Genomic DNA, 25,813 nt, shown 5'->3' with positions numbered 1-25,813 from the left:
CTTCTCCATATTTAAAACATGTGTGGATATTTGGAGGACAGTACATGTGCTATTGTGCTCTCTACGAACTGGAAGGTTTCTTGCCACATAAACGGTAGCCTATCTGATATGCGTCAGGCTTTATGGCAAATAAACTAATCGCGTTTTGGAGTCTGACACCCTCGCCGATGTCAGACTCCATAACGTGATTGGTATACTTGTAAAGCCCGACGCATATCAGATAGGCTACATAAATGGCCGTCATGAACAACTAATGAACGATTCTCATTTTAAAATACATTCAATATACATGTACACAAACAAAATGAAACTTCCATTCGATATAATCATTTGATTACAATCCTTTATTTATTTCATCATCTTTTTTTTTTTCATTCCAAAGAAACTAAGGTGGATAGTATGCAGAAATGTTAATTCACAAATTTTAGATAAAATAATTCTCTGAAATAAGAATGAAAGAACATTAATTGGGGAATAGAATATGGATATGAATAATAGTGTTAGACACAGCTTCTCAGTTCTACTATTGTATGTTTTCAACAATTGATCATTTTCATTCAAATGAGTAACGATTCTTTTTAATCCCATGATTTTCAATTCCCATGAGAAAAAGATGAGGATTTCTAACGATGCAATCAAAGCTCTTACCCATCCCCACCCAAATAAAGGGGAGGATCAAACAAAAACGCCCCTAGAGGGAGACATCTCTTTATCTTCATTAATTTTTCAACACAAATTTGTACATGTACTTTGCTGTACAACAAAGTGTATCTTATGTTTACTATTCCAAATTCAAACATACATAATACTAATGGCAATAATGCCTCTAAAGGAAACAGACATGCTAAACACAGAATGTAAAGTATTTGGGAACTCTCACAGGAAATTCTATCAAGACGATGCTTCAATAGTTGCATTCATTTGAATGTTAACATACTCTATAATAATACTACATGATATAGTTAAAAGTTTCATGTAAGAAGTTTAAATAAGTAGGAGTAAATTTCCACTTTTCCATATCAAGCACCCTAGGTGGCCATTCATGTGGTACAATAGTAAGTTAAAATAAAATCTTCTCTTTTTAGTTATCTCCTCTCAAATAAATGGTATAGTTAGTCTTAATAAACTAAAAGAATTAAACACAAAACCTTATTTCAACCAATATTTGCAAGTCTCATGCAAACGTATGTATTAGAGGAATGACGTGTGCTTCACACCAACTTGTCTTTCAAAAGAAAAATGGTCAAATTTGTTAGAGCTACTGCCATTGTGATGACAATACTGTCATGCATGCAAGGAAAAGAAAAGCATCAATTTGATCCAAATGATGGTGAACAAGAAATGCAGGCCTTTATTACCAAATAACTACCAAATAACAAGTTAGAACTTGGGGTTTTCATAAATTTAACTATTTAACGCTTGCTGACAGTGGTCCATCCGTCATCTTCTCTCTTGGGTTCATCTCGTTGTTGATTACCGCCTCTTTCCCCACCCTTCTCTCCACCCTGACCCCGCCAGGTTGGCTCTTCTACCCTTGATGATCCACCCTCATTCCTCACCGGACGTTGCATTTCCCTTGGTCCTCTGGGTTCCCCTCGGGGCTCAGGCCTTGAGCCACGGTCATCGTTGCGCCATGCACCGCCACCGCGGTCACCACCGCGATCGCCACGGCGGTCGCCACCGAACCGGTCGCCCCCACGGTCGCTATAGCGGTCACCGCCACGATCACCACCATAGCCTCCACGATCTCCACCACGATCTCCACCTCGGTCACCGCCGTACCCGCCACGATCTCCACCACGATCGCCACCACGGCCACTTCTCCATCCTCCTCCTCCTCCTCCTCCTCCTCCTCCATCGTCATCCCTGCGAGGCCTCTCTAAGCGTCTGGCACTCTGCTGGGAGTCATCACCTCTTTGTTGGCCACCACCACCTCTCCAACTCCGGTCGTCGCCATCTTGTCCACCATAGCGCTCCTCCCTACGACCGCTATCTCTTGGACCAAGATCTCTTGGTGGTGGACCATCATCCCGTCTGCCGCCGCCGTAACCTCCCCGTGGCCGCTCATCGCGACCGAACGACCTTGGACCCTCGTCACGGCGACCCAAATCGCGAGGTGGGCGACCTTCAATCTCTCTGGGTGATCCTTCCGACTTTCTCCAAGCACTGCGATTATCGCTCCTACTGGAGTCATCTCTTCTTTCACTGTCACGGACGATGTCAGGTGCATCGACGCGGGTGTCTCGGGCGGCAGGCCTTGAAGTCTCCCCCTCATCCCTCGAGGGTTGAGCACGTGTAGCTTCCTCTGCTGCCTCCCTGGCACGCCTCTCCTCTCGCTCTTTCGTCGCTGGGTGAAACTCTCCGCCTTCCTCGTAGCGGATGTCCCGGCTCACGAAGCGACTCTTAATCCTCCTCTCCTCCCTCTCTGGAGCAGGTGCTGGTGGTGCTGCTTCTTGTTGTTGCACTCGCTCTTCAGAATCAGGCTGCTCCTGGGTGGGAGGAGCTTCCCTCTCTTCCTCTTGTGGTTCCTGATTAGATCTCTCTCTGCGACTTTCTTCACGCTGTCTCTCGCGTTCCCTCCAGCCTCCTTCCTTAGTGACCGGTCGCCATATCTCTTTCGGCCTGAGCAAAGACAAAGAACAAAGTGTAAGAACAATAATGGCCTTCAACCATTGTAGGCTTTCATACAGACAGGCAGATAAAGAAAATACTCTTAGTCAAGTTGGGAGTCAACATAGCTGCTATTATAATACCTATGTGGGAGTAAAATAGGCACATCCCCAGGGATAGCTTATTCTTAAAATGTCCCGTCTAAATGGGATTATATCAAATGTACTTGCCCTAGAATGTAACATGTATACTAATTTGATTAACACCAATCCCATGTAAACTAAAGGCTGAAATTGAATTTACAGGGTTAAGAAGCAAAATACTTGAATGTATCAGAGAGGGCAAGTGTTTTCCTCATGAAGTACTCAGAAGGTTCCACTAGTTTGGTTTAACATCATATACACTCAAAGATTTTGCTTACTAAAACCCTTAATAATTCACCATGACCCTCTTACAATGCAGTTCACTTACTTATCATCACGCCAAGTCCTTTCAGGCTCTGAAGGTCTGGTATCTTTCATGCGCTTCTCTTCAATTTCCCTTAATCTGTGGAAAAGATGAAAATAATCAGTTATAACAATACCTCATCCTAGTTGATTATTTAGCTAGTTTATAGTCTGTGTTGCAGGCCTTAAATTTCGTCATTTTTAGGGCAAGGCCAGTTTGGCCTTGAGTACCTCATATTTTTAAGGGCACCAAGGCCAAAATATTTTTACAAAAAGGGCATCGAGGCCAAAATATTTTACAAAAAGGGCATCGAGTATGAGGCCAAAAAAATTGATTCTATTTTTGTTAGATGTCATGTGTATTTTATGAAACTTGTGCGGGATCAATTTCCCATGACTTTTAGCACCAGCTTCTTCACAGAATGTATAGAGGTCTACGGTACATACAAACAAGGCGGCGGCCCGCAAGCCTTAGATTTAGCAGCCAGGAGCAAGGGGCAATTTTTTTTTTAAGTTGCCCTTTGCCACGGGAATTTACCAGAGCAAGGGGCAATTTTCCAAAAAGAGATAGGCCCCCTTATCTAATCATAAGTTCAAAGAGAGTCTACAAATGTTAATTTCATAATGTGAATAGATCGAACGATCAATTTAATAACTTTTTAATCTTAACAATATGAACAGGAAAGATTGATTAAGAACATCAAACTTGCACATTAAACAGTATTTTAAAGTAACTAAAAATATTGATGAGCAAATGAATAAATAAATTGTCAATTTCACAAACACGAAAGTCAGAAGGACTTGGCAAGTTTACCGGGCCGGGTATCCCAAATCAAAATCGCACCTCACACACAAACCTTCCGCCACTCTCTCGGTACTAGTAGGAGCAAATTTGAAGAAATTATCTTTTTAACTGTTGTATAGAAAGGTCTAGATAGGCCTAACTAATGAAATAAGATGTAAAAATGTCCTTATAGACATTCGACAGCTGAAAGTGACACGCTCAGCTCAGTTGCGTAACGTGCATTCACGAAACCAAAATCGTTCCTCGCACACACACTCTCGCCACTTTTGGTGGGAAGCTGTCGGGCTGGAAGTTTGCCAGCGAAACCGATGCACCCTCGGAGATTCGCAGCGCGTAATTTTACCGGGACTCGAAACGTTCGTCTTGGGAAGCTGGCGGGGTAACTTTTTGAAGCGAGGTCGGCTGGTGGCAAAATGAGAGTAACTACGATCGAGAACATCGTAGGTGTTCTTAACTCATTAATAAGATAATTCTAAATTCTATTTGAGATAAAATAATAAACTAGACCTACAAACAAACCTCGACAGATCTCTAATGACTATTTGAATGCTTGTTTATTTCTCCATTTGACGATTTGTTTTCTTGATCCTGGCCTTCGATTTGTACGTACGTACGTACGTGCGTGCGTCAACAGCATGCACCATATGCATATCATGCGATCGCGTGATTGTACGTGCGCTAGCGCATTGCCTATATAATAACAAAGGGCGCATTTTCACGGCACTTGCGCCTTATTAAAGCACTAAATACGAAGCTAGAAGAGAGCTCGTGGGCGGCAGACTGTTCGTGATTCGTGTATTTTTACTGTTCTAATAATTTATGGGCGCATTTTCACGGAAAACACTTGCGCCTTGCCGTCTAGTTTTAGATGATTATGGGCGCAATTGGTGGTTTTATGTGCGCAAATTAAAAAAAAAAGGGCACATCCAGTTGGAAAAAAAGGCACGTCGGCCAGTTTGAAAAAAAGGGCACGGCCTTTTTGGCCGTGAATTTATCTTTTTTTGGGAGGGCACCGCGGCCAGTCATAGGGGCATCGACGGCCTGGCCGTCGATGGCCGTCGATTAATTTAAGGCCTGGTGTTGTGTATACATGTGTGTAAATCAGGGCTCAACGGTAAAAGGTGTCCTGTTAATATAGATCTGAAGTTTTCCTCCATGTTAACAGGGGTCTATCACATACAACCCAAAATTTCACTCTGGACATCCAATACCCCACCACCCCCCCCCCCCCCCCCCCACTTCATATGCCAATTGCCAAATGTACCTCTAATCTCTGTATCACGATACATATTTGAACAGTAGAAAATAGAAGGGAAGACAAAAATCTGAAGTTTAAACCGTGGAGGGAAGAGGCAAAAATCTGGAGTGTATCAGAGAGGGCAAGTGTTTTCCTCATGAAGTACTCAGAAGGTTCCACTACTTTGGTTAACATCATATACACTCACAGATTTCAATACTCTTAATGGTAGACACTTCCTTGAAAATTGTCAATAAATTTCCCTTAACATTCAAACAAAAATGTAGGGGAAGTATATATCTACAGGGGTTTCTTACATTCGATAACCAACATTTACATCTGCTCCATTTGGCAAATGTGAGGATAGATATGATTGCACATCCTTCCCTTTCAAACAGTCAGATTATCACAATTATCATGAAATATGTTAAAGCGATGCTGAACTGATGAACTTTCTGCCCTAGCGTACCATTTATTGCACAGCGCCATCTCATGGTCAACTTGCCAACAATGTGTAACTCGATACCTATTTTCCACTTCAAGAGGACTCGATGCGAGAACCAGCAGTTAGCGAGTTACTTTTTAGTACTCCTACAGCTGACCTGAGGTAGTGCTTCTAGTACAGTATGGCTTTGAAGATATATTTTAAATTGATCGTAAAACCAACCTTGCTATTTTCATTTCCTCCTGCTCCTGGAGTTTCTTAAGGTGCTCCTGGTATTCAGCTTCAGCCTGCTGCTGTTCCAGCTCACGAACTGTCAACAAAAACAACAAGGAAAAAAAAATAAACAAATTAAATTCATGAATAATTGGAGAGAACTATAACCAAGTAAACAACAAGCTAATCATTTAGGATGTAATACTATTACTGTTCTGGTTGTAAAAATATTTTATTGTTCAATTTACCTCTTTTTGGATTTGCGCCAGTTTATGTGAGAATTCCGCATGACAATTATGATGTGTTACTATTGTTTTTATGCCAAGCTCTTTTAGTCCCCCAGTTATTCAGAGTGCTTTTAGAGCTTAACAGAGCTTTATTTCTCCCACTACCATGTATTTTTTCACCTGGTTGGCCACTAGCATTGCACAAGTGGGCAATAAAGATAACTGTTCCTTAGAAAGCCCTCTAAAAGTTATAACTATGGAGGGAAGCGGCAAAAATCTTGAGAGTATCAGAGAGGGCAAGTGTTTTCTTCAGGAAGTACTCAGAAGGTTCCACTACTTTGATTAACATCATATACACTCAAAGATTTTGCTTACTAAAACCAAGATATTCAAACTGTCATTTGCACTAGAATTGACTTAATTCTCCATGTAGATATTTTGGAATAACACTCACTTCTTTTTGCAATATCCATACTGAAATCCATTTTGCAGGGATATATCCAAAGGAAAAATAGGTCTAGAGCAGTAGTGCAGGGCATACATGCAGAATTGGTCTTTATACAAACAGTGCATGCACTGTACACTGAATACACTGTACAGGCAATGTTAAGCATTTTGGCCTGTTGACTACATGAACATTGCGCAATAAAAACTTGCACATTCTTGTTGCGTAATAAAAACTTGCACATTCTTGTTGTTCGTTGCTACTTGCTTAACCTCCACTGAGGTTTGTTACATTATTTGAAATATCAAAAAGTTCATGTTAACCCTAATCTAAACATTGATTCCTAATCCTATGCCTATTTCATACCTGCCAACCTGAGACAAGAGAAATTAGGAGTAAATTTTTCTGGATGGACTACAAGGTCGCGAACCACCGAAGGATTGGGGTAGTAGCCCGTAGATTGGGGGGGGGGAACTAACGATCACGTTCGGGCTGCGCTGTGTATATCTTCTATGAGCGCGAGCGCGGATGTCGGCGTGATCTGGTTATCAGTGCTGTGTTATGCTTTAGTCTTATACATACATACATACATATTGGTATTTATTGAGCGCCTTTACATGAACATGCTCAAGGCGCTTTACATTTCAAAATACAAACATAATAGTTATATACTTTCCAAGTGCATTACACTCTTAAAAAAAAAAAAAAAAAAAAAAAAAAAAAATCAGAGTTTTGAGGCATGCATTCGGAATTCGGAGTTGGTGTGAAAAATGCGGAGGAACTCCGCCTAAATCGGGGTGGTTGGCAGGTATGCTATTTGAGAGATACGCTGCAAGTTACAGAAATATAAATGTTCACGACTTCTCAGACTGGATAAAGAGGGAACCCGCCTTCCAAGTTTTGCCTAATTTTGAGAATAGCTTGGAATCTTGTTTAGGGACAGATTTCACTGTACCAGCTCATGACACCCACCAAGGGGTGAAAGTAAAAAATGAAAAATAAAAAATCTAACAACATTCCCCCCTTTTAAGTACGGAAAGCGGGAAAAATCAGGGGAAAAGGGGAAAATAGGGAAAATAGGGGGGAAATCGGGAAGAAAAAAATTAAAAAATCAGGAAAAAACCCACCTCTCTTTGCTTCCTCATCCTTGCGTTGCTGCTCCTCCTCGGCCTTCTCCTTCAACCACTTGGTTCGACGGTCCTCCTTACGTTTGACCTTCCGCTCCAGCAGGCGTTTGGCTCGCTCCTCCTTCACTTTCTCCTGGAAGGCAGCCAGCTTCTCCTGCAGACGTTCACAAGAAAGAAACAAAGAGTCGTGATCTCTGGGTTCATGGACTATCAGAAATCATTTCACAGATGTAAAGAATACTACCCTGCAAGAAGGCAGGTTTAGCCATTGAAAATTATAGCTCAATACAGCCTTTTTACTTGCAGATGATAATCTTTTGAAAATGTTTAATCTATAAATGTGGAGAAAGCACTCAAATTTGTTTTGATCTACCTTTTGAAACAGGGTAGCCTATTCTCCGATATGATTTTGAACAAATTCCTTAGTGTTGTTACATTCCATCCAACAATATTATCAGCATTCTCCTCCAAAACCATAGCTCAAAAGCCATTTCCCAGAGCCCTTTTGGAGTTGAGCAGATCTTTATTTCTCACCACTACCTTGTATTTTTGTCACCCAGTTGGCCATATACACTGCGCAAGTGAGCATGTAAGATAACCGTTCCTTAGAAATCCCTCGAAAAGTTTAAACTGTGGAGGGGAGAGGCAAAAAATCTGGAGTGTATCAGAGAGGGCAAGTGTTTTCCTCATGAGTACTCAGAGGTTCCACTACTTTGGTTAACATCATATACACTAACAGATTTTCTCAAACCAAGAGATTCAAACCACCCTTACCTACATGTGCGCTGGAATTGACTTAATTTCTGGGTTCATGAACTATCAGAACTCATATCTCAGATGTAAAGAATATAGGGTCGGCTACCCGCAAGAAGGCCAGCTGATAATCTTCAGAATATGTCCAATCTATCAATGTGGTGAAAACACTTAAATTTGTTTTGATCTCCCTTTTGAAACAAGATAGCCTATTCTCCTTTTTGATTTTGAACAAATGCCTTATTACGTTCCATCAGACAATATTCTCAGCATTCTCCACCAAAACTATCTCAAAAGCCAATGATCTTTCTCATCGGTGCCTATCCGCCTGATCCTGTTTGGATATGGGGAACTTAATTGGCTTTGGTGATATAATCCATCTGTCCATATATCTGTCAAGGTACTGATCATGGCTAGATGCCTTTGGGGGTGTTTCACAAAGATCCTAAGTTTAACTTAACTCTAAGTTGGACTTAAAAATTATGGAGAGCCATTTGTAACCTTAAAATTAAATATATTCAAAAGCGAAAATTCCAAGTATTTTAGAATTTTCATAAATTCCACATCAAGAACATGAAATCTCCCATGAAAATAGAAAATATGAAAGATTTGAATCAACATTCTATGCCTTTTAAAATAACATTTACAAAATATTTTCATAGATGCTAATGGCTTTCCATGAATGTTAAATCCAACTTACAGATATGTTCAACTTAGGATCTTTGTGAAACACCCCCTAAGTCACAAAACGGGCTTACCTGATAAAGGTTGAGTCGAGTCTGCCTGAGCATGTCAAGGAAGCTCTCTCGTTCGTCGTTAACGCGTAGTAAACGATGCTTGGTGACCAAGGCCTGCTCACGCTCCTTCTGCAGCTGCTTGACCTGTCACGACACATAGGGAGGGATTTGGATTAAAGGTATAGACCAGTTTTGGAAACGCCCCCCCTCAAAAAATGAAATGGAAGCTCTTATTACCAATCATGTGCTAGAATATGTTTAGACCCTCATGTGACAATACAAAATTTGCTGGGAAACCGCCTACTAATTGATATATTTGGTAAATAATTATATCTATCCGGACTGGATAGATATCGTGTAGCCCCATATACATCTTTCTGTGTGCAGTGCTTCTAACTTTACCGAGATTGGGCCAAATTTATTATCATTTTGATGATTCCAGAACCTTGCAGTACACACCAATACTTATATGCTAGATACAATCAACCTTTTCTGATCGATTCCACAACGTTTCTTTCACAATGCAATCGCTTGACCAGAACTGGTCTATACCTTCAATCCCAACACAATGCATCTATGAAAACTGTTTCACAGGAGAATGCGTTAATAATCTGCATCCTGACGCTGTTCAAACCCTCCTTATTAACGGTCTCATCGCGGATTTACTTCACAATACTTGTTTATGGTAAGTAAGATGGACGATATAATGAAACAGATGCCTGAGAAGGTGACCTAACATTTTGCCTGGCAACGTTTGATCCAGTTTCATTTTGTCAAAGATTTTAGGGATGCATTGGCATTGAATGTATTGTCAGGTCAATGATTTTAAAATTTGGAATACATTTGATAAAGAAATTGACAACAAGCAATAGCCACAAAGAATGTCATAGAACATATAGGCCATTTTTTGTGATGTAACCAAATCTAATGCATACATCCTTGTAAAGTGCCTTGATACAAATTATTTCATTTAACTGTAAAGGAAAGGCAAAACCTTTTATTGGCTTTGGGCAATTCCAAGCTACTTCGTCACTTTGACAGCTAGAGGATCATTTTACCCAATATTTATCTCATCTAAGCTTTAGTGGGATTTGCAAAAAAATTATACGATCATCAGGGAAAGAGCAAAAATCTGGAGTGTATCAGAGAGGGCAAGTGTTTTCCTCATGAAGTACTCAGAAGGTTCCACTAGTTTGGGTTAACATCATATACACTCACATATTTTCTCAAACCGAGAGATTGAAACTGCCCTTACCTACATGTGCACTATAATTGACTTAATTTCTTCCATGTATGCAATTTGCATTCTGAAGTTTGAAATACAATTATTCGCAACAGGTGCATGAAATATTTGCATCGAGGAACTTCTCAGAGACATGTCCATTGAATTTGGTTAGTTATGAAAATGGACTATTGGACAAGGGATAAACACTACCAGTCACGGTCGACAAGCTCACTTACCCTTTCCTCTTCAAGTTGGTCCCACAGCTCACGATCTTTCACGGTCAGCTCCGAAGCGACTTCCTCAAGAAGTGGAATCTCTTCAATACGCTTGGCTCGGGCAAGGTAATCAACCTGTGACAAAAAGTAATAAGATGAACATATGAAAATGGGCCATTCTGAGCTACTTAGTCACTATGACACCTAGAGGATCGTTTTACCCGATATTTTATCTTATCCAAGCTCTAGTGACATTTGCAAAAATAACATGACCATCAGGAAAGGGCAAAAATCTAGTGTATCAGAGAGGGCAAGTGTTTTCCTCATGAAGTACTCAGAAGGTTCCACTACTTTGGTTATCATCATATACACTCACAGATCTTCTCAAACCAAGAGATTCAAACTGCCCTTACCTACATTTGCACTAGAATTGACTTAATTTCTTCCTGCAGATATTTCTATATAAAACTCACTTCTTTTTGCAATATACATACCGTAATCCATTTCGCAGAGATATATTGAAAGGAAAAATGGGTGTAGCACAGTATTGCAGAGCATACATGCAGAAGGTCACAAGATTGTGACCCACTTAATATGATTTCAAATGAATACAAAACCATTTTTGACCGAAAAAATTTGTTTCAAAAGATGAGCAAGACTCAAGAGAAAAAAGTCATAAAATTTCAGCCCAAGAAAAAGGCCGCAAAAAGAAAGGGATAAGTCGAAGAAAAAAGTCTGAGAACATGTACAAGGGATAGAAAATAAAAGGAGGTATGTGGATATAGGAAGGCAGATAGAAATACTATGGACAGAGAAGTGAGAGAGAAGTGAGGGGATTAGGAATTTTTACCTTCTTCTCCTGAGACTTCAGCTTGGTCTGAAGTTCTTTCTTCTCAGCTTCGAGCTGCTCTACATGCCTCTGCATGATCTGATCAGCATCAAGCTTTTCCAATTCCTAAAATGGGATAGAAGAGGAAATAAAACATTAACTCCAGACCTACAGGATCATCAGCATACCACTGCACTGTCACAAGCTTTGGGACAGTATAAGATAAAAGACATCACCATCTTCATCATTTTTACCATCACCAATTTCAAGAACACCACCACCACCACCCCCATCATCATTTTTAACATCACCATCATCAAGATCAACACATCATCGCCCCCCCCCCCCCCAAAAAAAAAAAAAAAAAAAAAAAAAAAACCATCATCATCACCACTACCACCACCACCATCATCTTTAAGTACATTACCCTCATCACCATCACCATTATTCCCACATGGTCATATTCACCAACAACGTCACCAAAGATCATCACCATCCACACCATCACCTCCCTATCATTGTCATCATATATGATACAATCACCAGGGAGAAGGCAAAGATCTGGAGTGTATCAGAGAGGGCAAGTGTTTTCCTCATGAAGTACTCAGAGGTTCCACTAGTTTGGTTAACATCATATACACTCACAGATCACCACCACCACCATCACCACTACTTGATCACCCTGATCATAATCATCACCAATCATCAATGTCCTTTTTATTACTGTCACAATGAGTTCCAATTACCCTCATCCTCATCATCAATCTTATCATAATCATCATCATCATAATCATTATATTAAAGGTAAAGACCAGTTTTGGAAACGCCTCCCTCAAAAAATGCAATGGAAGCTCTTATTACCAATCATGTGAAAGAATGTTTTGACTAATAAGTGATGATACAAATTTTGCCGAGAAACTGCCTACTAATTTATATATATTTGGACCGGATAGATATCGCGCACATCTTTCTGTGTACAGTGCTTGTAACTTTACCAAGACTGGGCCAAATTTCTTATCATTTTGATGATTCCAGAACCTTGCAGTCAAAACCAATACTTATATGCTAGATGATCAACATTATCTGATTGATTCCACAACGTTTCTTTCACAATGCAATCGCATGACCGTAACTGGTCTTTATCTTTAATACTGTTCTTATCCATCCATCACCACACAATCTTAAATATCTAATATCCACTCACCTCCATCTCATACATGGAGAAGACCCTAGATGCGATGCTGGAGGACTTGATGGCATTGATGCGTTCCTTGGCATGCTTCCTTTTCATCTCCTCCATGTCCTCCTGCTGCTTACGACGAGCCCGCTCGGTCGCCTCCCGCTCCAGACGCTGCTGCTCGGCGTTCCGCTGGGCTCGCTGCTGCTCCTCAATGATGTCCTGCTCGGCACGCTCCTGTAAGTCAATTCAATACAATTCAATCTAATCCAGTTAAAAAGACAACATTTCATATAACAATCAGCTATATAAAGCTACGGTCACAAAGGTTTGTATGAATCTCCGTTTTTCCATTGTCTTCCCGAATTTCCATCGTCTGAAAATCATTCGTACGGCGTTCATAGCAGTTCGTAAATGGCATTTGTGAACAAAAAACCTGAGGCTTTACATAAAATACACATTAAGAAAATATTTGACAAGGACATAAAATAAACTGAATAGGTTGCGACCTGTAAGAAAACAATCCTTATATAAAGGTTGACCCTTTTTTTATAATTAAAAAAAAATATATATATATTTGTTACTAAACATTGCAAAAAAGTCACAGAGGAGTGGATACTGGTTAGTGGTTTGTCTTTTTTTCAATGGATGTAACAACATGCTTGACAAGATCAAAGCAATAAGCCATTTCATAGTTCTGAGCATGAGCAGATAAAGGTCATTGCAGACCAAATTGTGAAACACACTGAGAAACAATACTGGATACGTGGCTCATGAAAGTTATGTAATCATTATAAATTTATCCACTAGCAGTGCACTCCGTGATAAACAGGTGGAAGTATTCTTTGAAAAGGGGGAACGAAGGCTATTTATGTAGCACCTACATCGCTGTAGGAGTGATTTTTCAAAGATATTCTAAATTAATCTTTAAGTAAATGACACAAAGACCTTGTAGTTCTAACTCACCCTCTGGACAGTAAGGTTCTCTAATCTCTCCTTTCTATCCTCAATGATCTGCCTCCTGATCAGGATGGCTTCATGGTCCTTGCGGGCGGTACGCTGGTAGTTCTGGATGACCTGGTGCTTACGGGTCACCTGATCCTCCTGTGGACATGCGAGACATTAAGAATGCAACATTTAGAAGGTAAAACATCCAACATAATGTGTTTTTTCAAAATTCAAAATGACAGGAGGCATACTAAAAGAGAGTCCTGTGCCAAATTTACCAAGAAAACATAAGTGAACAAATATATTTTTCTCTTTTTTAACAAAATATGTGACCAAATTTTTTAATTCTAATTTTTATGTTATTCTACAAATCTCATTACTGATTATCTGATCTGATTAACATATGGCATAGGGCAATTCCAAGCTACTTAGTCACTTTGACACCTTGAGGATCATTTTACCAGATATTTTATCTTTCCAAGCTTTAGCGGGATTTGCAAAAATAATATGATCATTAGTGAAAAGGCAAAAATCTGGAGTGTATCAGAGAGGGCAAGTGTTTTCCTCATGAAGTACTCAGAAGGTTCCACTACTTTGGTTAACATCATATACACTCACAGATTTTCTCAAACCAAGATATTCAAACTGCCCTTACCTACATGTGCACTAGAATTGACTAAATTTCTTTCTGCAGATATGAATTGACATCTTTAAAATAAAATGTCGACAAGAAAAAATGAATGAGGCAGAGAGAGAGAGAGAGAGAGACCACAAGAACAGAAAAAGCATGATAAAATGAGACAAAATTCTAATTTTTACATGATTCTATAAATCTAATTAGAGATCAGTACAACACTTGAATTTCCCAAGAAATAGTGGAAACCAGTCAAAACCAGTGGAAACCAGTCAAAACTGGCTAAAATCCAGTCAAAACTTAGTGGCCTACCTCGATCTTCTCATGGTCGATGAGGCGCATGGCCTTGACGAGGGCGCTGGACATCTGGGTGAGCTGGTGACGAATCTGCTGCGAGGGCATGTCCTGGATGTGAGGGCCCTCAGGCTCCTGGAGCTCGTACTGGGAGGAGGACAGGTCCGAACCGAAGACCAGACACTGTTTGGCATGGTCCACACGAACCTGAACAGAGAGATATTGCACAATTGATTTGTTAAAAATTTGTGTAAAGTATATAATGCCATGCTTGTGAATGAGTTAAAGATAAGGTTGAGATCTGGGGGGTGTTTCACAAAGATCCTAAGTAGAACTTAACTCTAAGTTGGACTTAAAAATTATGGACAGCCATTAGAGTCTTTAAATGAAATATATTCAAAAGCAGAAATTCAAGTATTTTAGACTTTTTATTAATTCCACATCCAGAACATGAAATCTCCTTGATGATAGAAAATATGAATGATTTCAATAAACAATGAATGCCTTTCAAAATAACTTTTACAAAATATTTTCAAAGATGCTAATGGCTTTCCATATTTTTTAAGTCCAACTTAGAGATAAGTTCAAATTAGGATCTTTGTGAAACACCCCCCTGGTCATGCGATTGCATTGTGGAAGACACAATGTGGAATCGATCAGAAAAGGTTGATCATCTAGTATATAGTATTGGTGTGTACTGCAAGGTTCTGGAATCATCAAAATGATAAGAATTTGGCCCAGTCTTGGTAAAGTTGCAAGCACTGTACACAGAAATATGTATATGGGACTACACGAACATGAGGCGTAAAAATCTGTCATGATTTCTATGCTGTTACATGCCATATCTAGAATATGAAGGCATTTGAATAGCTGTGCTTTACTTTTTCAGGGAACCTTTTTTATCTGATGTTCTTCCACACTTGCATAATAACAATGATAACGCTCATAAATTATTTTTCACCTCTTCCCCGAACTCAACCTTCTCTTAAAGACAGGACAGAGGCTAACAAGTGATGGATAGCCAGAATGCCCACTGATATCAACCCAGGGCACTGTGTACTTTGTGTCCTAATATTCACTTGCTGACTTAGTTGGTTATGAACAATTTTCAACTAATAGCTAATTGGCAAAACTAGCCTTTGATGAAAATGTTCCCCATATACCTAAAGACAATATAGAGGCACTTCCATATCTGTATTTGAACAAAGAGTATAAATACAAATTATTTCATTAAACTGGAGGGAAGAGGCAAAAACCTTGGGCAATTCCAAGCTAATTAGTCACTCTGACATCTAGAGGGTCATTTTACCAGATATTTTATCTCATCCAAGCTCTTGTGGGATTTGCAAAAATAATACGATAATTAGGGAAAAGGTAAAAATCTGGAGTGTATCAGAGAGGGCAAGTTTTTTCCTCATGAAGTACTCAGAAGGTTCCACTAGTTTTGGTTAACATCATATACACTCACAGATTTTCTCAAACTAAGAAATTCAAATTGCCCTTATCTACATGCGCACTAGAATTGACTTAATTTCTTCCTGCAGATATTTTGATATAACACTCATTGCTTTTTGCAATATCGATACTGAAATGCAAATAATTGTATTTCAATAGTATTTCAATAGTATTTCAATTGTCATTACGCAAATTGCATATATTACATGTTGTTAGGAAGGGCAAGCCATTTTGTTTGTCGGCAACCATTTTCACAACAAAAAAAACAACGCGGATTTGCAAAAACTGCATGTTGTGATTCAATTATTTAGCTGCATGAACATACAAGTAGGACAATTTCAATTTTTTTCGAAATGAACATTCCAAGGAATGTTGATGGATTTACAGAATGGGTTTACAGAATTTTCCTTTACCTGGACAACTCCGTTCCTTGCAGCATCAACAACCATCCTCTCCAGGTGAAAGTGGGAGGAGAACTCCACCAGGGAATAGATGCGAGACATCTCGATCGTCTCATACACTTCAGACACCTATTGAGAAAAATGATAGATGTTTTTAGGGATTTTTTTTAGATATTTATATACTAAGATTCACATATTGGAAATTATTACTATTACGTCGTATGAAGGGAAGGGGAAAAAACCTTTATTGGCTTTGGGCAATTCCAAGCTACTTAGTCACTTTGTCACCTAGCAGATCATTTTACCCAATATTTTATCTCATCTAAGTTCTAGTGGGACTTGCAAAAATAACATGATCATCAGGGAAAATCACAAATTTGGAGTGTATCAGAGAGGGCAAGTGTTTTCCTCATGAAGTACTCAGAAGGTTCCACTACTTTGGTTAACATCATATACACTCACAGATTTTCTCCAAAAAAAAAGATTTAATTTGCCTTCATCCACATGTGGACTAGAATTATTGCTATTATTACTTATCAACAATTGTTTAGGAAATTAAATCTTAGAAGACAACCATGCACTACTTTTAAATACACCTTGGCACAATTCCATTAAGATTCATTGTCTGGGATATTCAACCTTGGCTTGGGACCTCAATGTTCAAAGCCAATAAACTACTATACCACACTGGACACACAAATAGTACACATGGATCGACATTTGCTAGATCATATGACGAACCAGCAAAGATATAGTCGCAACTTTTGGGGGTTAAAAAACATTGAACAATTCAATACTGAAGTGATGGCATATTGGTTAGCTACAATGTTTGATGTTTATATTCTGATGGTCATACATAAGTCAGGAATAGAATGGAGATAATGATCTACATTGAACATACTCAACCTTGTTCAGTCAACTATTAATAGTGACAATGTCAGAACTGTCCCTTATTCGCCGAAGACCATCTCCTTCACCCACTGCAGCAAAGCATAGACTTCTAGCACTGCACTACATGTAAAAGGCAGCATTTGGACTCATGAATAGTCAATTCACACATAATACCCAAATGCAAACAATCATGCCGATGCGACTGTAAGCAAGTTTGACAGCTATTTTAGGTGTTTTAGGTGAATTTTACTGCTAATTAGGTGTCATCAATTGTTATTAAAGTACCGATTTTTAGTGAAATCAGTTGAATTTTGTACAGTGGTCTTTGAAATGTTGAGAATCAATAAAATAGGTTTAAATATACAGCCAGGATAGTAATGCAGCTATGTGTGCTTTGACCCACCTGCTTGAGGAGTCTCATGATGGCATTGTCCTGGAGAGCAGGTACATACTGAGCCATCTCAGTCTCCTTGCTATCCCTGAGGAAGTCCAGGATACCAGAGACCCTATCAGACAGGTGCAGGGGATGAAACTCCACCTCCAGCCACTTGAAGAGGTCATGGAGCTGAGGGATCACGTGGGGAACCACGTTGTACTTGATCTGTGTGGTGGATAGAAGGAGTGAGAAAATTAAGCAGGAAACCCTAATGTACAGCAGATACTGGTAATTATTTCAATAGCTCTTTGGAAACGCATAGAGATGTTGTTTCATGTGAAATGCGCTATACAATAACTGAATATTATTATCATTATTCAGAAGTGAGGCCTCATCCTTATGCTACATACTTCACTTTTGAGACATAAGAATCATCTTCGCAATTCGTCCATAATCGTGATTCACAAATTTTGCAACTGAACTGTCTACCGGTGTAAAATTTGTAATTTGTAATCCAATATCAGGTTTTCCTAAACAGAAGCAAGTAAAAAATGTTGTCCAGAAATTCGAACATCATGTAAGTGCCGACATGTTCAATATCTAAAGTTTGGTTGCCTCTGACCAATCTCCTATAATAGAAGATACTTCACGTCTGAAATGGACCCCTAAAACAAACAAAAATAACAAGTTATCTTTGTTTGGAGATTAAGATGATTTCAAAGCTCAAGCCGAAAATTGGTACAAAATGAAACTACATGAAGACAATTTTAAAGGCCAGCTGTACTAGTTTAGCCAGAAGGGATTAGACCACCCAGCAAGGTCACTGACAGGTGGCTATATCATTACCTCAGCTCTCAATTAACATAAGAAAAAGGGCAATTCAGAACTACTTAGTCACTTTGACACCGAGAGGATCATTTTACCAGATATTTTATCTTATCCAAGCTCTAGTGGGTTTTGCAAAAATAAGTATAAACATCAGGGAAAAGGCAAAAATCTGGAGTGTGTCAGAGAGGGCAAGTGTTTTCCTCATGAAGTACTCAGAAGGTTCCACTACTTTGGTTAACATCATATACACTCACAGATTTTCTCAAACCAAGAGATTCAAGCTGCCCTTACCTACATTTGCACTAGAATTGACTTAATTTCTTTCTGCAGATATGTTGATATAACACTCACTTCTTTTTGCAATATCCAATATGCAATTTTTAAAGGCCATCTGTACTAGTTTAGCCAGAAGGGATTAGACCACCCAGCAAGGTCACTGACAGGTGGCTATATCATTAACTCAGCTCTAAATTAACATAAGAAAAAGAGGATCATGGGGGACAAACAGGCACTGATTGGTGAAGTTTTCTATATAGAAGGAGCAAGTAGCTACAAGTAGTATAGTGTGGCTTTAATAGAAGTTCCTACCAGTTCTTTGATGAGCTGGCGACGGTTTGGGGAGGACTGCAGGCCCAGAAGGTTGGCAAGCTTGCGCTGATTCTCTGCAGCAGTGTTACCCATATCCAGCATGTCCCCGATGTCATTGCGGGGAGGCGAGATAGGGACGGCGAGGGTGGCAAGCAGCACGCGGGAAGCCATCCTGTGGAAAGAAAAAAAACATTGAAAGAAACATTGGAATATATCACTTGAATAAATGGAGTGGGATACCAATTCTTAAAAGAGAATGACAAGCATTACAACTAAAATATGCATTAAAGGCATCGTTTAACAATGTGTTCATCGGACGTTCGATGGCCGAGATCATAGCCCCCCCCCCCCCCCCCAGTCAGTGAGGTGCTCAAAATAGCCCAGTACAGTAAGGGTTAAGGCCTAAGTGCTCAGTGACACATAAACCACTTTTTCTCAAAAAATGGCCAAAAAGAAGTTACGTCTTTGTGTCACTGACCCCTCGAGATGGAGGTGTGAGGACTACTTACTTCTGGACTTCCTCGGTGGTGAGGTTCTTCCTGTGCTCCCTGGAGAGCTGGAGCAGACGGTGCAGGGCGCAGGCATGGAACAGACCGTTACCAGACTTCCAGAAGACCAGACCAAGCTTGTGGTAGTAGTTGGCCATCATCTGGGGCTTGGGAGACTTCTTGGAACGTCCCATCAGGTTGTGGATGTCCTCCACTGCTTTGTAGGCTTCCTGTGGAGAATAAGCATATTGATTTGCATTGTTAAGGAAGTGGGTGGCTAGTAGGCTCAAGGGGGGCGTTTCACAAAACTTGTCATCAGTGAAAAATGACAGTTGTTGTTATAAGCTACTGAAATCCTAGCTTCTGATTGGTGGTCAGCAGACTTGTCATTTGTCATTGAAAAAGGGCTTTGTGAAACGGGTCCCTGGTCTCAAGTCTATAATCTAACAATTTTTAAGCCAGAAAACTACATCGCCTAAAATCAGGAACTGGAATCTGTAATCAGTGCCAATGGTGCTAGAATTTTAACAAATCCTATTAGATTTTGAATCATTTTAATAGAAATAAGAGAGATTGGGCATTTCCAATCATAAATGGAAGTAAATTTCACCCTTGTAGACCAAGTCAATTAAAGGGAATCAAATTACAATTATAACAGTCAAGTATAAACTGATAGAAGTCAGTTGAATATAGTCCCAGATACCAGTAATCATAGCCAACATTAGTTACCCTTTAAAAGTCTCAGATAACAACTGATTTCACAAATATCAAATATTTCAAGCAAGGGTAGGAAGCGGGAATAACCTGCCGTAGGTGCATCAAGATGGAACAGACGGGTGTCAATTGTCAACATGAAGCTATACTTTAACCCTTCCACAACAAATTAACCATAGATTATACTAGTAAGGCCAAATAACAAAAATAATGTGTTTCTCGTCCGCACTTTTTTTTTAAAGGAGGCAGGGCATTACCATTTACTATTTTTTGCTATTTTTTTCAAGACGGCTGCCATGCTAACTATAGCTGACCAAGCCTATTTATTCAAAGATATAGTGCTATGTGAGTATACTGAGGCAATGTATGACAAAACAAATGAGTTGTATAACTTTAGAAGCTATTTAAACAAAATGTATATCACAGGCTTTGTTTTGGGGGAGGGATCTTTTTATTTCTTCTGAATAGTAGTTAGTAATGAAAAGGAGGCCGCAGTCAAAAAGGAGGCGGGCCTAATCGACGGTAGTATTAAGATGGGACTGACCTGCCACAGCTCCATACTGATGGCTGTATCAAGCTGGAAGAGACGGGTATCCAGATGAAGCTGCTGACTCTCGGCATTGTTCAGGTTGATGGATGTCGACTGGTTCTGGTGCTTCTCGATCAGGTTCAGATGGTTACGCAACTGCAAAAGAGACAAATGTACACTGTTAAGTATGATGGCAGGCCCGCAAACTACACACTTTACTTTCTAAAGGTCGTCTGTACTAGTTTGGCTAGAAAGGATTAGACCACCCAGGGTGGTCACTGACAGGTGGCTATCTCATCAACTCAGATCTCAATCAACATAAGAAATAGAGGATCATGGGGGGCAAACAGGCACCGATTTGGCATTGTTTTCTATATAGCAGGAGCAAGTAGATACAAGTAGTACAGTGGGGCTTTAAACAAAAATGCATTATGAATATTTTCTGATTTAGAACCTGCTAAGAAATCTATAGATGTTGACATTTCTTTGCAAAAGTAAATCTCAAAATGTCCATTGGCAAAGTCTCTCCTTTTCATGAACTACGTATGAAGATCAATTTTTGAACCATTCATTTTAATGTTCAATAGCAGTCTAGAGCCAGACCTGCCAACCTTTGGAGTTCAAAAACTGTATTCTTTAATCCCAAAAGTTGTATTTTACTGCCGGAAGTTGTATTCTTAAAAATAAACACAGACTGTTACGCGGATCAATTTTTTTTTATGGATCATTTGTTGAATATGCATGATTTCGTCACGACTGTTGTGTTTGATGAACCAATGAACATCCCCAAATTGCCAATTTGAGATGCTTGTAGGATACTTTACAGGACAGAATGGGCATTTTGCCATTGAAAATGGCTAACACACACACAAAATACCCACAAAAAAACAAAAAAAAATTTGCTTCTAAAAATCGTACTAAATGCGACTAAATCGTACTGGTTGGCAGGTCTGTAGAGCTCCTGAATTAACATGTGAACTTTGTGACTTCTTTCAAATGCTTTACTATTTCGCTGAATTTTGTATTCAACTATTCATACTTACATTATCACATAACTTCCGGAACTCAGTCTTCCTCTGGTACTTCTGGCAAAATCTGAAAGCTGTGGATATAACATGAGAAAGAGCTCCTTCGGTCAGCATGTCACATCTACAATCGCTGACCTAAACACTCAAGTCATACTTTGTGCAATGGTTTAGTGTGTTAAGAATGAATTCTATTTATTTTTCTCCCCTTCTATTCTTTTCATATTTTTTTTTTTATCTATGACCATTACTTTTTGTTTTCTTTACTTAACATTAAACACTTTGATCGAGTCATCTACTCTGCAGATTCCTGCCTGTCATCATTTTCTAGTTTGGTTGTACATTCTGCACTGAGTGGAAGCCCCGCATCAGTGTAACAACGTAATTATAATAGTCATTCTTACCACTATCTCTCTAATATACTGATGCCCTTGGTAAGAAACGATAAAGAATTTTATTAACATCTCTGCCATTTGCATGTTTTTGCAGGAATGTGATTGGACTTTGACTTATGGCAATTTCCCTGCAAATGACCAAGATTGTTAGAATAACAACCTTCCTCCTCCTCCTCCTAATTATTGCCACCACTCCATCTCTGACCCTATCCCTGTGACCCACTTCACAAAGCCTTTTTTCAATGACAAATGACAGAAATCAGTTACAAATCTGCTGATAACCAATCACAAGCAAGGATTTCAGTAGCTTGTAACAAAAACTGTCATCTGTCACTGATGACAAGTTTTGTGAAACGCCCCCTGGACCTACCATCCTGGGCCACATCCTGGTAGAGCTTCTCCAGTCTGTTGTTGTTCCTGAGCAGGTCCAGACACTGTCTGTAGGACTCCCAGAGGAACTTAACCCATGGTATCAGGACCACGCGGTCACTCCTGGCCTGAGCGTCCTCTCCACTGACCGCACTCAGGAGAAGGCTGTAGGAAAAATGGAAGAAAGTTAAGAATAGAATAACCAGGGATGTCGGTTAGAATTGATCAGAGGGCCTGAAAATCACCTAGAATGAGCTATTTTGTACAGAAAAGAGCCTAACTATGGTCTGAAAACAACTTGCCAGGGCCTGAATTCATGCTACTGCCTGAAAACTGGCATCCCTGAATTACCTTCTGAAGGACAGACTGTATGCATGCATACTATGGCCACATTTGCTCCATGAAAAATTTCTTAGATTGGTCAAGTTCACAACTTTAAAAGTGAGACTAAGAGCTAACACTGAAAGATGGTTAGAAAGAAACAAAGAAACAATAGACAAAAGGGAACAGCGAAATGAGAAGAAAAAAAATTGCCTTTTTTTTTTTTTTTTTACCTTTCTGGGGTGGTGAGATTATCGAGATCATCGACATCGACATGACCAACCACTGCCTCGGAGGCCTTCCTAGCGTCCTCTGTCTGGTCTCCAGCGAGCTTCAAGTATTTCCTCACCACATCTTCCAAGGACTTCACATTCACCTTGATAAAAAACAAGATAAAATGATTCATTAATATCAAACTTCAAATAAGCAGCATCCCCTCTAGAACATTCACTTGATCCATAATACTTTGATGCCATTTAAACATTTTTCCACATGATGTGTGCAGACCTTAACAAAATACAAAAAGTTGTGCTTTCTGCGTTTGAGGACTTAATTTTTTAATAATTTCATTTATTAACTGATAACCTATGATACTTTGCTGTCTTTGCATACAACTATTCTGTGTTTTGGGGGTTTAAATTTCTATTTCTATAATGCAAACAAACTCATACATTTTTGTTGACCCGACTTCAGCTCCGAAATAAATTTACAAAACCATTCTGAATGCAAAGCTCAACACTACATATTTTTTTTGAGGGGAATAGTTTAGGGGTCCATAATGTCCCTGAGTGCCACACCCCTTAAAGTGTCAAGCCCTTCCAAATGTGTGCACTTGTGGATGTACCTGTTGACAGATGATCTTGTACTGGTAGAGGCCCTCCTTGGCAATGTGGCTCTTGCGGAGGTCGACGCAGAGCTCCAGGTACTTCTCCATGATGGGCTCATGGATCTTCTGCCAGGTTCGATGTCGCTTGCTCTTGATGACATCGTAGAGGGCGTCCAAGGCCGGCTGCTTCTTGCCAACATCGATGAACTCTGAAATGGACAAGAAAATAAGTGTCTTTTTCAATAAAGCAAGAAAATCATATCTTATCTTTTTTTATTTTTGGATATTACTTCATGGGCTTGATCTAACACTAGCTCGATCAGTGATTGTTAACAAATGGTGTGGTTTCAATGTTTCTTTCCATTATAAACGAACAAAAGAACCAGTTCAACAACAAGTGCAAGATTGAAACACGGACAAGACATTTTTTGTCTATAAAAATCAAGAAGGTTAACAAAAAAAAATTCTTTGACTTCTGACACTATCCTCCAGCTCCAAGACATTCCGCGAAGCCAGACATAATCGACCAATTTTTCAGTTCCATTTATTTTTGACGATCAGGAAGAGAATTTTCTATAAATTATTGCCAACATTTTCTTCAGATTTCCCAAATGTTATGACAAAGGAGGCAGCCAGACACTAGGTAGACTGGGACAAGAAACTAGGAATTTGTTTTACTTGGCCTATTTAGTATTAATTGGTCAATAGTCATGGTGGTGTTTCTTCATTCTTGTTTTTCAACTTTTTCACTAATTTCATTTGATCATCATCATATTGACTCGTTCTTTTAATATTTCATATGAAGATTCTGTACTCCAGCAGCAATGTACAACTCTATAATCTAAACAGACAACAACTTAGCTATTTGATATCTCGGTGAAAGAAAAAAATAGAAAAATGGGAGAGGGGAGTTCTAAAATTAGAAATTAAATTAAAACAATTAAAAATGGGAGGTTCCTAACAAAAATCTTTCTTTTGTTTAATTAAATGCCAGGAAAGAAATTGAAGTTGAATTTACTTCAGGTTAGCATTGATTTTCAAATAGTTTGTGCAAGTTAAAGGGTAAAAACTTGGAACCTAAAAAGGAAAAATATGAAGCATTTTCAACATATGGCAGAACTACACAACCGGCATGACCTCAAAGCTCAAGCTCACATGCATAGACATGATAGACACAGGCAGGCGCGCGAAGCGGACACCACGTACACTGTGCATGGCCTTATGCATGTCCGCCTGTACATAATACACTGCACTCTATCACATCATAATTTTTAGTACACGAATGAATGAATGAAACACACGCTTAAATTCATTTTAGACCACAAATACTTACCATTTGCTCTTTTCAGAGCATTCTCAGGTCTCTGAAAATAAGTAGGCATCTTGTGAGCCTACGTTGTTCGACACAATCGAAATTATCCGGTGGCTAGGCGGAAATATTTATGGCCAGATCGAGATTCACACTCCCGAATTTTACAATATGGCGGCTCTGCGACCCATGTGGGTGATGACGTCACGATGAGCTCTGGAATCGAGACTAGACGAGAAAATGATGACAAGTTGGTATATAAAGATAAATATATAGACAGATAGATAGATAAATAGATAGAGAGATAAATAGATAGAGAGATAAATAGATAGATATATAGATAGATATACAGGTAGGTAGGTAAGTACGTATATAGGTAGGTAGGTAACTATTAAAGGTAAGTAGGAAGACAGATAGAAATAGAGAGTGAGAGAAAGAGAAAAAGAGAGAGAGAGGGGTTGAGTGGACAGATAGATAGATGAATAGATAGAGAGATACATAGATAGATAGCTAGACAGATAGACAGATAGATAGATAGATAGGTAGGTATACTAGGTAAGTAGGTATATATATATAAGTAGGCATAGGTAACCAAGGTAAGTACGGTATGAAAAATATAGATAGATAGACAAATGAAAGAAAGAGAGAGGGAGTAGAAGAGAGGGAGGGGAGGAAGAGAGATACTGAGATAGATAGAGAAATGATTTTTTTTTTTTTTTTTTTTTGGGGGGGGGGGGGGGTATAATTTAAAAAGCGTTTTTGCGGCAAACTCGAAATGCACGGTTTTACACTAGTCAACGTCTAATCCGATGGGAGGGGGGGGGGGGTCTCAGACTCGATTTGGACGAGGGTGTGTGGCTGAAGCGTCTCAACCCATACCCATTTTAAGGGTCATTTTGGCAGAAAAGGGTACCCATTATTAGGGACTTCC

The 25,813-nt window shown here is 39.4% G+C and overlaps 1 protein-coding gene across 1 annotated transcript; it reads right to left on the bottom strand.

The window, feature by feature from the left end:
* Window positions 1-361: 361 nt before the first annotated feature.
* LOC115924098 (eukaryotic translation initiation factor 3 subunit A-like) lies at window positions 362-25,073 on the bottom strand. The gene is made up of 20 exons (XM_030985859.1): window positions 24,907-25,073; window positions 23,592-23,782; window positions 22,981-23,123; window positions 22,428-22,591; window positions 21,681-21,739; window positions 20,653-20,793; window positions 19,416-19,624; window positions 18,907-19,078; window positions 17,518-17,715; window positions 16,236-16,352; window positions 14,386-14,574; window positions 13,458-13,595; window positions 12,519-12,728; window positions 11,336-11,440; window positions 10,507-10,620; window positions 9,067-9,189; window positions 7,556-7,709; window positions 5,766-5,853; window positions 3,082-3,156; window positions 362-2,622 (listed from the first exon to the last, which is right to left on the bottom strand). Exons 1-20 carry the CDS (start codon window positions 24,953-24,955, stop codon window positions 1,413-1,415), a joined length of 3,849 nt encoding a protein of 1,282 aa, XP_030841719.1. The 5' UTR covers window positions 24,956-25,073; the 3' UTR covers window positions 362-1,412.
* Between the last annotated feature and the right edge of the window lie 740 nt (window positions 25,074-25,813).

This window comes from Strongylocentrotus purpuratus, unplaced genomic scaffold, assembly GCF_000002235.5.
Source record: "Strongylocentrotus purpuratus isolate Spur 01 unplaced genomic scaffold, Spur_5.0 spur5_scaffold_15, whole genome shotgun sequence".
NCBI lineage: Eukaryota > Metazoa > Echinodermata > Echinoidea > Camarodonta > Strongylocentrotidae > Strongylocentrotus > Strongylocentrotus purpuratus.
This window is presented reverse-complemented; position numbering and strand designations above follow the sequence as displayed.

Coding starts and splice junctions, on each gene's coding strand:
- LOC115924098 (XM_030985859.1), bottom strand. CDS start 24,955: ATGCCTACTTATTTTCAGAGACCTGAGAATGCTCTGAAAAGAGCAAAT. Junction 17,716..18,906: donor GCCAGCTCATCAAAGAACTG/GTAGGAACTTCT, acceptor TCCACCACACAG/ATCAAGTACAACGTGGTTCC. Junction 16,353..17,517: donor TCATGAGACTCCTCAAGCAG/GTGGGTCAAAGC, acceptor TTTTCTCAATAG/GTGTCTGAAGTGTATGAGAC.